The sequence below is a fragment of the Papaver somniferum genome, chromosome 9, assembly GCF_003573695.1.
Source record: "Papaver somniferum cultivar HN1 chromosome 9, ASM357369v1, whole genome shotgun sequence".
NCBI lineage: Eukaryota > Viridiplantae > Streptophyta > Magnoliopsida > Ranunculales > Papaveraceae > Papaver > Papaver somniferum.
Window position 1 is genome coordinate 126,328,815 of NC_039366.1, and position 11,885 is coordinate 126,340,699.

At 37.3% G+C, this 11,885-nt stretch overlaps 3 protein-coding genes across 4 annotated transcripts; all 3 read left to right on the plus strand.

The window, feature by feature from the left end:
- Positions 1-416: 416 nt before the first annotated feature.
- LOC113313376 (protein SRG1-like) lies at positions 417-2,074 on the plus strand. 2 transcript variants are annotated; one of them, XM_026562135.1, is made up of 4 exons: positions 417-722; positions 890-1,143; positions 1,316-1,631; positions 1,675-2,074. In XM_026562135.1, the coding sequence occupies exons 1-4, from the start codon at positions 474-476 to the stop codon at positions 1,951-1,953; spliced, it is 1,098 nt and encodes a 365-aa protein (XP_026417920.1). In that variant the 5' UTR covers positions 417-473; the 3' UTR covers positions 1,954-2,074. The 2 variants fall into 2 exon arrangements, with proteins under 2 accessions (XP_026417920.1, XP_026417918.1); XM_026562133.1 differs by having other exon boundaries at positions 421-722; positions 1,316-1,583; positions 1,684-2,074.
- Positions 2,075-4,587: 2,513 nt separating this feature from the next.
- Positions 4,588-5,739, plus strand: LOC113312555. Its single transcript, XM_026561299.1, has 2 exons — positions 4,588-5,006; positions 5,276-5,739. Exons 1-2 carry the CDS (start codon positions 4,588-4,590, stop codon positions 5,688-5,690), a joined length of 834 nt encoding a protein of 277 aa, XP_026417084.1. The 3' UTR covers positions 5,691-5,739.
- Positions 5,690-6,989, plus strand: LOC113312556. Its single transcript, XM_026561300.1, has 3 exons — positions 5,690-6,117; positions 6,455-6,601; positions 6,668-6,989. Exons 1-3 carry the CDS (start codon positions 5,690-5,692, stop codon positions 6,987-6,989), a joined length of 897 nt encoding a protein of 298 aa, XP_026417085.1.
- The last annotated feature ends 4,896 nt before the right edge of the window (positions 6,990-11,885 follow it).

Sequence of the window (11,885 nt, forward strand, 5' to 3'; positions counted from 1 at the left end):
GAGCAAAATATTACTTTTTCTGAAACAAGACGAAAATATCACTTTTTCTGAAACGGAAAATAATTTAGATTTTGAATTAAGAAATTTTTTTGAAAATTATAAATTTGTTCGAGTATATATTAGTCATTTCAACGTTTAATAGAGATAGAGGTTCTAAGATAGCACCTGGTTGGTGCTATTTGATTTCCTCTATATAGATAGAGGCAAACCCTATCTATATAGAGGTAGTGGAAAAAACAAACACCAATATAAGTGGGACCCACCACTACACAGAGGCTAGTAGAGAAAAAAACAAACATGCTCCAAGTCTATGTTAAAATATGAACAAAATACCAGTCATATAGTTTCGACGAAACCAGCCGCCTAAACAGTGTAAAAGACACTTTTTCTCCTGGCCTATGATTTTGGACAGCACACCGATTACTACTTTTGTGGTTTAAAATACAAAAAGCTTATCCGATCTTATCAACAAAATGAGCTTTGAAAGTTCACCACCTAAAGTCGTCGTGCCTTCGGTTCATGAACTGATTAAAGAAAAGATCACCGAAATCCCGAATTCTTACATCCGTACAAGTTGTGTTGATCATGAAGATCATCACACCACGGCTGACTACAACATACCGGTTATCGACGTACAAGGCCTACTCTCTGGAGAATCAGTATTGGCAGATTCTGAATTGGAGAAACTTCATTCTGCTTGCCAAGACTGGGGCTTCTTTCAGGTATCATCTTTTATACTCATGTCTTTTGAGTTCCAGCACTTGGTCATGTCGAATTTTGTTTTTAGGTACTTACCGACAATTTTCGTCCATTTTGATTTTTATTTTTGTGCAAGAAGTAGCAACATATTCAGTGATCTCTTCAAATATGTTTTGTTCTATCCCTCTAGGTGGTAAACCATGGAATTAGCTCTTTACTGATTGAGAAATTAAAGTCGGGAATGCGCAACTTGTTTGAACTTCCATTAGAGGAAAGAAAGAAGATATGTCAGGAACCAGGTGATCAGATGGCCGAGGGATTTGGGCAACTGTTCGTTGTTTCAGAAGACCAGAAACGTGATTGGTCAGAAACGTTCTACTTAACAGCTCAACCAACTAGATTGAGAAAGCCTCATTTATTTGCCGGGATACCAGTACTACTGAGGTATGCACATATAAATTCATGTGTATAGTTTCGCTTTCGCCTTTTGCAGTGGTTCCGCAGGGTTGAGATGAATCAGCTTGAAAGGCGTATGTAGTATGTACGTACTCGTGTCACGTCTGAAGAGGTCTTTACTTCTCCATTAATCTTGAGTTTTCTATTTGTATTTATGCAGGGAGTCGTTGGAAGCTTACTCTTCCGGATTAAAAAACCTGACCATGATTCTACTAGGAAAAATGGCGAAAGCTCTAAAGATGGATTCTGATGAGATAGAAGAGTTATTCAATGATTGTTTGCAAAGAATGGGACTGAATTACTATCCTCCTTGTCCTAAGTCAGAGCAGGTCATAGGTTTATCACCACACTCAGATGCTGGGGCTTTGTCGGTTGTCCTTCAGCTCAATGAAACCGAAGGCCTTCAGATTCGTAAAGATGGAAAATGGGTAACTGTCAATCCCATCCCTGGTGCACTTATAGTCAATATCGGAGACTAGGCATTGATTTAAATATTTGAAAGAGCTAACAGTAGTACTAGTTTGGCAGATTCTGAGCAATGGTGCCTATCCAAGTATCGAGCACAGAGTAGTGGTGAATCCAACAATGGAGAGGCTTTCAATTGCCACATTCCATTCAACCAATCCAAATGCAGATATTGGCCCTGCACTTAGCTTGATTGATCCTCCACATAAACCAGCATTATTCCGAAGAGAGACTGTGAAGAAATACTACCAAAACTTCTTTGCACATAAACTTAATGGAAAGACAACCAACTTAGGTTTCATGAGGATTCAAAATGGCGATCGGTCCAGCTGATTGTTATCAGAGTAATACTGGTTGTAATGTTTATCTTATCTGTATTGGTTTAACTATTTTAAGTTTGGATTCTTAGTTTAATCCATGAATAAAATTTTCTAGATATGTACATGCACACCTATTTATCCGACTCCGGCCAGTAATGCATGATTAGTCAGACTGGCACTCACAATTTGCCAACATGATCATCTCTGACATCTTCAAAACCTGGCAGCTGAAGAAGTTTTTATTTACTTGTCTTAGCAATGTAAACGCGTTATATTGTTATTCATACAGAAACATCAGGGCACACACAGTGCAAATACAACAAAATATAAGTAAGACCAGATTGATGGCATAGCATTTAACTGGCTAGATAACATTACTCCAACTACATAGTCATGATCTGACTAGCTGGCACATACTTGCAAGGTGGCTTGCCAGGACACAGTTGGAACTCGATCTCAGTTGGACAGACTTCAGTGCAGGGGCTAGGGGGTGGGGGCGGTGGTGGTGGTGGTGAGGGAGGTGGTGGCGATGGCGACGGTGGGGGAGGTGATGGTGGGGGCGGTGGTGGTTTCGGCAAGGCTTTACAACAGCATTCACACCTAGGTAACTTAAAAAGCCTGATCTCACAATTCGTATTGGTAATTGAACTTCCCGCGGGGCAGTGGCCTAAGCACAGAATATGACAACCAAGGCAACCACGACGTCAAACGTTACTTTTTGCTCACCAGATTTGCACTTCATATCATCGGCATTAGCAGTATCTGGAAAAAACTAAATCAAATTAGAAACAGCAATATCAAAATTAGACGTTGGCTATAACAATAACAAAGATTGCATGAATCAGCCGGAAACATAAAAAAGAAACTCTAATGGAGACAGAATACGAAATCGACATTACTTACGCGAAATGAAACATATGAGTATGACTAGCATATAAAGCAGAAAACCAAGAAGAAAATTAGACTTGGCCATCTTGATTTGTTATGCAGAACCTGTTAGCTATCTTATTAGAGTTAGCTCTATTTATACTATACCACCCAAGACATGAATGCGGAATTGCAGTTGCCAAAATTCACTATGCTCAGCTAACTATATGTTGACTCTAAAGCATCGTACGATATATATGAGCACGTGAAGTGTACGAGAGAAAACAACAACAAATAATATGATGTGATGCATCCTTATTCAGGAGTCCACATTTACAGAAATACACGGGAATAATCTTGTTGAATTTCAGGTGAGCCTATTGAGACTCACATGCATGACACTGAGGCTTGGTCCCGAGTTTAAAGTAGCTCCCCAGTTACAGTATCTACCATCTCTTCTCCCAATGACCGACAAATCCAACACTGAGCGGAAAACCGAAAGTCATACAAGAAACTTGGAGCTCTTAAGGCCGGTTCCTATGGGGGTGGCTAACCCACCCATTTGCAATGTAGAAATTGACGTTTAGTCCCAAAGTTAATGGGCTTTGGACGCTTTAGTCCACTCATCTGAAGCCTAGTACTCTCTAGTAAAAAAAAAAACCCGCGTCCAACAGTTTAGTCCAAATATGAACGAGTTAGTTCAAAAGCAAAACGATTCCCGATTTTCTGTACTTTCAATATACCCTAATTACCCTTGAGCCGATTCCATATATATAATCAGGATTTGAAATTGAATATTTTGGATCTCAAATATGAATTCAAGACAGGGAGTAGGTCAGAGATGAATTTTGGAGGCGATTTAACAGTTTCGGAGAGAATTTATTGTATTTAATAGTTTCTTCAACATAATTCAACTTCAGGTTACTTTGGAAGTGTTTTGAGATTGATTTTTTTTTTATCTCAGATTTGAATTCACGACGGATTGAGAGATAGATCGACCCAGATATAAATTTCAGAGGTGATTTAACAGATTCATAGAGGTTAGGTTGGATTTGATCGTTTCTGCAGCAGAATTCAACTTCAGGTTAGTTTGGTCTCTTTTTATTTTTAGTTTTCTTTTGCTTCATCTTTGTATTTTGTTTCTGATATTTAGTCTTTTTTTTTTTGATTTTATGAGTTGATGATACGAGTACGATCTGTTACATCTTATTGTTTGTATGTTCTTGATTTGATGTTTGTTACATTTTAGCTTTTGATTTTCGTTAAATGATTTTGATTGCTGTTTTTTGATTTTGGCGTTATGATGCATGATATGAAATCGAACTGATATTAGATTGTAGGCTTATGGTTTATTCAATAATGTGTTCTAGTAAGATTCCGAAGCTTATATATTCGATTAATAGATGGAGTATTTGATTTAGGTTTACTGTTATTTGATTTTTGGCTTCGATTAAATGTGTACTTTCCTGTACACTGTTTAAGTTTTAGGTTATTCAAATATGAAATTGTGCTTTGAAGCTTCAAATGTTATCATTATTTCTTTTGTAATATGTAGGGGTATCAAATATGTCTGAGAAGTTTATTCATGCTGTTTTGAATCATGGTGAGCATTCTGCTGCTTTTCGTATTAATACTTCAAGCACCGTAGATGAATTGAAGCATTTTGCATGTAAGCAGTGGAGGTCTTTGTCTCCCGGGAGTATATGTTTGAGCTATATGGATACTGATCAAGTAGTTTTTGTACGAGGAACTGTAAGTTTTAATTGCTCTTGTTATTCTTATGAACAATGAAGATTTTTATTTGAATGTCGATGTGATTCTGAAGCATACTTCTCATTCTAATTCTGGTTGTAGCACTAGTTCTGGTTCTAGTACTGCAAATTCTTGTGTAAGTGAAAGTTCTAAGCTTGTAAGGGTGGTCGATCATGATGCGGACAAGGCCAAGCCTCTGATTATCGATGAATGGGTTTATGTTTTTGACAAGATTGGTAGAGAATTTATGGGTGGTGTTAAAGCTGTTAGGCTTGCTGTTGATAAGTACAAGATGGTTACTGGTCACAATATTGTTATTCTTAAAAACGAGAAGACTCGTTTTACTGCAAAGTGCGAAGAAGATGGTTGTGGTTGGAGGATTCACTTTGGGCCTGTGAATGGTGACATTTCTCGGTTTGTGCTGAAAGATTCTAATGTTATTCACAGGTTAGTGATGTTCATATTAGCCCACATTACTGATTCTTTTTTTTTGTGATCCACGTTATTTATTTTTAGGCTTTAATATGTAGACTTGTTTTAGGTGTACATTGTGGTGCACATTACTTGTTGTAGTCTTTTTAGGTGGCACATTGTGGTGTAAATTACATATTCTTGCTTGGTATGTGTTTTCTTTTTGTATGTGTTGTTGGTTTTGAGATCTTATTAGGTGTACATTGTGGTGCACATTACTTATTCCAGTTTTTTTTTTCTTCTAGTTGTGGTGTTGGTTTGAGGTTGAAGAGTCCTGCGATGACAACCAAGTTAGTTAAGCATTTGATCGCTGACAATATGCAGGGTGATCCTAGTTTAAAACCCAGACAGATCATGTCACTTTTTAAGAAGACTTGTGGGTCCAATATTAAGTATCACCATGCCCGTAGAGGGAAAGAAGCCGTATTTGAAGAACAGATTGATGATGACGAGAAGTCGTATAGTGATTTAACTTGGCATGTCAAAGCCATTGAGAAAACTAATCCTGATAGCTATGTGAAGTTTGAAGTTGATCATGCAACCAGAAGATTTCAGAGGATATTCATTTGTTTCGGTGCTTGCAAGCATAACTATAGATATCTCAAGCAGATGATTTACTTGGACGCTACTTTCCTTATGGTAGATTCAGGGGTACTTTGATGGCTGCAACATGTTTCAATGGAAACAATGGATTTTACCCATTTGCTTTTGCTCTTGTTTCTGCTGAAAACAAAGATAATTGGTTTTGGTTTCTGGAGAATCTTAAACAAGTTGTCGATGGTCGTCAGATTGTTTTCCTTAGTGATCGTGGAGAAGGACTTTTGCAGGGAATTTCAAAAGTATTTCCTAATTCATATCACATCTATTGCTTTTACCACATCAAGTGCAATCTCCCTATTGGGTTAGGTGATGAGAATTCGAAGGCCGTTATTGATTTGTTTTACAAAGCTACTTACTCTTACACATCAGCTAACTTTGAAGAAGCTTTCCAAGACATGCATGCAATTGGATGTGAACATGTTGCTAATTATATCAGGACTATTCCTAAGGAGAAATGGGCAAATGCATTTTCCCATATGCAGATATAGTGCTCACTCTTTAACTCTTTCCGAGTCATTCAACAACTGGATTCTTGATTTCAAAAAGTTGTCTGTTTTTGCTCTTCTCGATGCGATACAATGAGTTTTATGTTTAGTGTTTCATTCATTTATTTGTTTTGATGTGTACATCCTCCCTTGTACACATGTTTTATCTGTATACATTGTTGTACACATGGATTTGCAACTTTGTTTGTGATTCTGCAACTGTGTGTACATTGTTGTACACATGGATTTTCTTAATGTGTACATTCTTGTACACATGTTTTATCTGTATTCCTTCTAGTCCATGTTTTGATTTTATGTTTTGTGTTTTTATTATGTTAGTTTGAAGGTTATGAAGAAGAATTCTGAGAGAAGGATAGAAGGTCTAGAAAATTTCAACACTAGGCTCACTCCCATATATGAGGCTTTACTAAAGGAAAACATCGACATTGGTCGTACTTGGACTGTTACTAAGTCCATGGAAAGATTGTATGAAGTCGCGTCTCCCCGGTCTCATTCTGTAGATCTATTGAACAAAACTTGTACATGTCACAGGTGGCGAGTTAATGGTTTTCCTTGTGCACATGTTTGTGCTGCCATTCAAGCTACGAGGGAAGACATCTATTCATTTGTTGAGCCATACTTCACCACTGAATGGTACAACAGGACATACCAGGAGATTATCTTGCCAATCCCCAATTATGACAAGCCGCAGTCTTATGATCTTAGTGATAGGGTTATTGTTCCTATTCCTCTACCTGGTAGACGAAGAACACAACGTATCAAGAATGCTTGGGAGAAGCAAAAGAGGCCTATGATGTGCGCAAAGTGCTTCACCCTTGGTCACCACAACAGAGCTACCTTCCCCATGCTTTGATGCTTTTTCCTATGTTTGATTTGTTCAAAAGATTCTATGTGTTTGGTTTTTACTTTTGGTAATGTCTTTTCAATTTTCTTTGGCGTGGATAATTAGTGCCAGGACATGTGTACCATTATGTACACCTTCCTGTGCACTTCAGTTTTCTTACCTGTCTTTTTACATGTGTACCATTATGTACACCTTGATGCACAATGGATGCTACTAGTATATTTTGTTTAGAAATATTGTATGTTTTCAGATCTGTATAATTGCTACTAGTTTTATTTTGCTAATGCCTGTTCAATTATATGTTTAGTGTTTCAATTATATGTTTTCAGTTCTGCAGGCCTGGATAATTATAAAAATCTGTCAGTACATGTGTACCATTATGTACACCTTCCTGTACCATTATTGTGATAAATTTCTTCTCTGTCAGTAACTGTGCACAATCATGTACACTTTAATATTTTACTAACCTGTAATATACACAAGTAAAATTGTACTGACGTATACTTTCAACACATCAATATTGAAACTGATAAAAAGATTAATTCAAGGTCTTTATAGTAATCATAAGTCTTAAATTGAAACTAATATAAAGATTAATTCAAGGTTTTTATAGTATTGAAAACTGAAATTTGAAAAGTTGTCTGAAGATAAAAAATGTTTAGAAGCAATTCATAAAGTGATCTTGTATATGAAGCTTAAAAACTCCTCATCCTCTTTAATGGTTTCTTTTTCATACTCAGGCGCCACTGCTTGTGCTGTTCATCCTTTGCTATATCCCACACCTTTCATACACTCCAACTTTTTTCAGCATCTTGGCCACCAATTTTGTTCTCATTTCCTGACAAATGTCTTCGGACGTCTGCTGATCTCTTTCGGTACTCTTTATTTTCTTCACACTTCGTTTCATAAAGTAACAAGTGTATAAGAGACAGTCTGGGTTGATTCCTTGTGAAGGGCATTGCATGATGTTTATATCGTGTGCTTCTATAGGTGCATCACCCATTAACGCACTCTTCTTGTTGAGTTCCAATTGCACAACATCTGCCATTTGTTGTGCATCTTTTTTATAGTCCTCATTTGAGTGCAACGAGTTGTACCATTTCCACTCTAGAGCTTCGAAATCAAACTTCAAAAGCGACTAGTGAATTCCTAACGCAAATTGTTATGTAGAGTGATTGACGGGGATTACAAGAACTTCCATATTATCAGGCATGTCCCGTATGAAATCAACCACAAACTTTTGTACTCGCTCATGACACTATACTTGACATAGTACTGCAATCAATACAATAAAATGAATTAGGTTAACGTTAATCAGACCATGAAGCTAACAAGCATGTACGCTACTACATATCAAACATTTTTAGGCCTGAAAACAGATGTATGATATAGGTATATCCATGACGTATGATACATGTGTACAACTATGCACACACCTAAATAAATCTAACAATCAAGCATCCATGCAAACACTTAACAGGTGTACAACTATGTGTCAATCATATTTCATACTGGTGTATATCTATGTCCACACCTAAAGAAATCTACAAACACATAGAACATGTCATGTCAATCAGGTGTACAACTATGTACACAACATTAAAGTATCTATATATGACATTTTGATTTGTTTTGAGAAACTTACACATGCAGTAGGACTCATTATTTCACAGCTCATGTACTTTTGATCATCTAGATGACGAAAGCTATCTCTGACAATTGCTCTGCAACGTCGATAGATGTAGAACTGCAGTACCTCTTGGTACAGATATTTGTTGAACATCAGTTCACGAAGTACTTTTCCCACAATCAGAATATCTTCCCTGACTGTTGGATCTTCGAGTCTTGTTAGTTCCCAAGCTACAGAGCTGCATAATCATAAAGGAAATGTTAACATGGTGTACACATTTTTTTTTTAAGATTCAATCATTCGTATAGTGCGAGATATTGTTTTGTGAACTTACGTCAGGCTTGCATAGTCGAAGAATTTCTGTATCCTTTTTTTGTCCTGTCCTGGTTGCATGGCATTATATATGGTGAGTGACGAACATCTAGCAATAGGCGAGGAGGATGATACTCATTTTACTTTCTCCTTATTGGTGCAGGATACCCTGGTTCTTGTCCCTCTTTGATCCCCTTGCCTTTTTTATCCACTTTTATCCTAACTTGTCTGGTTTTACCCTCGGCAGTGAAATCAGGATCTAGCTTTTTCTTTGCAACTCTCTTTTGGTGGTGTCTTGGACAACTTGCCAGCTGCTTGTGTCCTCAACATCTCTGCTTCCCTCATCTTCCTTGCTCTTGTCTTTGTTGGTGGTGTCTTCTGCTCTTGACTACTAAAAAATTCATCTTCATGTTGTTGGATGAACTGCACTGCTTCAACAATGATCCTTTCTCGTACATCTTCATTGGATAATGATTTTTGCGGCGAATATTCTTTTGGATCTTCTTGGCTCAACAATGAAAAGCTTGGACAATCGTGGAGCAGGGTTGCCATCTTTTCCTTCACTTCAGATGGTGCCATTCTGTAACAACCTGTTTCAAGCTTTACAAACACAGTTTCAGACAAGTTATCTAGAAGGTCATCAATTGATGTATAAGGCTCCTTCCCTGTCTCTTCTCCATGTGTGAGTAAAAGGATATCTTCTTCAACCGGCAACATTCCTTTAGGGTCCAGCTGAGATATGACTTGAACTGCGATTATCGTAGCTTCATAAATTTCATCAGTTTAAGTGGTATTCCTCACATCGTGGTTATCAAGGTCCATCTGGTCTTGTTGATCTTCATTTGTCTTTGGCAGAGAAGTGCTGCAAAAATGCAATTTTGTTAGGTTGTAAAAAGTTGTACACTATTGTACACACACAAGAATCACTAAGGTGTACATCTTGGTACACATATACAAAAAATGAAATGAAATGCGAACTGAGATCATTTTCTTTATACTTTCAGACTCAACTCCTAATCTTGTTCCATCCTTGCCATCCTCTTCTTCATTTGACTTTGACAGAGGCCTGCTGAAAAATACAATTTTATTTGATTTTTATCAGTGGTGTACAAGTATCTACATATACAAAAAATGAAAAGAAATGCGAGCTTAGATCATCATACCTCGTCTTGTTAGCAGTTTCAGAGTCAACTCCTTTGTCATATTCACTTTTATCCTCCATCTCCTTTTCTTCATTTCCCTCATTGGTCTTTGATGCAGGAGTGCTAAAAGATGCTAGTTTTGAGAAAAGGTATGAGTTTTAGCACACTGATGTACAACTATGTACACACATAAAGAATATAAAAAGAAATGACTGCCACATTTAATAAAAGTGATGTTATACCTCGGATTTTTAAGAGTTTCAGATTGAACTTCATTCCTTTCGGATTCAAATCTATCCTCTTCATCACCACTTTTGCTACCCTCTTTGTCAGTGTCATCATCATGTAGATCACCACCATTTCCACCCTCCTCCTCCTCCTCCTCCTCATCATCATCATCATCATCACCACTATCACCCAGATCACCACCACCTTTGCCACCTTTCTTACCTTTCTCACCTTCCTCCTCATCATCATCATCACTATCATCGTCATCACTATCATCCATGTTAGTCATATATAACGAACATATATGTAAATTGAACAAATCAAATGCGGAAGCGGGTTATTAGTTCGTACCTTGTAATCGCTCCAAATGAGGATGACGTCGAACCAACGGATCACTTGCGTTTCACGTTCTTGAACCTCCAAACTTGGCGGTGAGTAGGTGCCACAAAATTGAGCACAAACTATATTTCCACAAACTAAATACTGTATAGAACTTCAATTTTCCCTCTAAAAGACACTAAGGGATTTGGGTGTTCTTCACAACTAATGTTTGAATACTAGAAGACTTGCTCACTAACTTGAGTGCTCACATAGGACTCTCTAGCTTAATCTCCATACTTGGTTTATCTCTAACTAAACTCACTAATATTGAGTTGTAGTATTTTCTACTTCTTATTATGTTCCAACAAATGAAACTAGAAGCCTATTTATACTCAAAGTTCAAGTATCCTCTCTTGGAAAGTGTCAAGGAAGAACCAAACACTTGGAGCAAGTTCTAACACCTCTTAGCATGGAGTAAACACATGGAGCAAGTGATCAAACACTTGGTAGCATCATGCAATCACATGGTGGAAAGAAACAAGACACATGTTTCACCATGGCTTGGTAAGTTGGAGAAGGATTTTTCCTTTGACAAAGTCAAGCATATGACTTTACTCATCCACCCAAGATGGACTTTGGGCATGCACACACACAATGGGTGCCCATATTTCCAACAATCCACATCACCACCTTTGCCACTTTTCTCACCTTTCTCACCTTCCTCCTCCTCCTGCTCATCATCATCACATTCATCCTAACTTTTTAATGCTTTGTTAAATGAAATGATTTCCTGAAAGGTGTCAACATATAAATCAACAAGATCCTTATCATTTTGCACATTCCTCATATCAGCTGCATGATTTTTTTTTTTTTTGCTTTTTTCTTCAATGAAGCTAACAAGTTTTTCATGTTTAACCTGAAAGTCAGAAAGCTCTTCCAATGCTTCATCTTTTTGCTCTAGTGCTATGTACAACTTTCTCTTCAGTGCATCTGCGCTATTTTCTTGCCTATTCTTTCTGTACTCATCCAAAATCAGTTGTTATTCATCACTGCAAGCTTTTACCCATCCTGGTTGCATATGAAAACATGCCAAAGTATCAATATGGATCACATGTGTACATCTTTTTACACATGTATTGCAGGTGTATATTGTTGTACACATGAAAAAATTCAAAATTTTTTCACCATTTTGTACACCTTATCAAGAAACTTATCGAGCTACGTTTTTCATAGCTTCATTAAGGTCTTTCTCGATTGTTGTACTGATGTCAC

What these genes read in the sequence shown, in the direction of transcription:
- LOC113312555 (XM_026561299.1), top strand. Translation starts at nt 4,588, where the DNA reads ATGAACAATGAAGATTTTTATTTGAATGTCGATGTGATTCTGAAGCAT. An exon ending in GATTCTAATGTTATTCACAG is followed by an intron (nt 5,007 to 5,275) that starts GTTAGTGATGTT and finishes TTTTTCTTCTAG; the next exon opens with TTGTGGTGTTGGTTTGAGGT.
- LOC113312556 (XM_026561300.1), top strand. Translation starts at nt 5,690, where the DNA reads ATGGCTGCAACATGTTTCAATGGAAACAATGGATTTTACCCATTTGCT. An exon ending in TTTTCCCATATGCAGATATA is followed by an intron (nt 6,118 to 6,454) that starts GTGCTCACTCTT and finishes TTATTATGTTAG; the next exon opens with TTTGAAGGTTATGAAGAAGA. An exon ending in ACTAAGTCCATGGAAAGATT is followed by an intron (nt 6,602 to 6,667) that starts GTATGAAGTCGC and finishes TACATGTCACAG; the next exon opens with GTGGCGAGTTAATGGTTTTC.
- LOC113313376 (XM_026562135.1), top strand. Translation starts at nt 474, where the DNA reads ATGAGCTTTGAAAGTTCACCACCTAAAGTCGTCGTGCCTTCGGTTCAT. An exon ending in AAGACTGGGGCTTCTTTCAG is followed by an intron (nt 723 to 889) that starts GTATCATCTTTT and finishes CTATCCCTCTAG; the next exon opens with GTGGTAAACCATGGAATTAG. An exon ending in GGGATACCAGTACTACTGAG is followed by an intron (nt 1,144 to 1,315) that starts GTATGCACATAT and finishes GTATTTATGCAG; the next exon opens with GGAGTCGTTGGAAGCTTACT.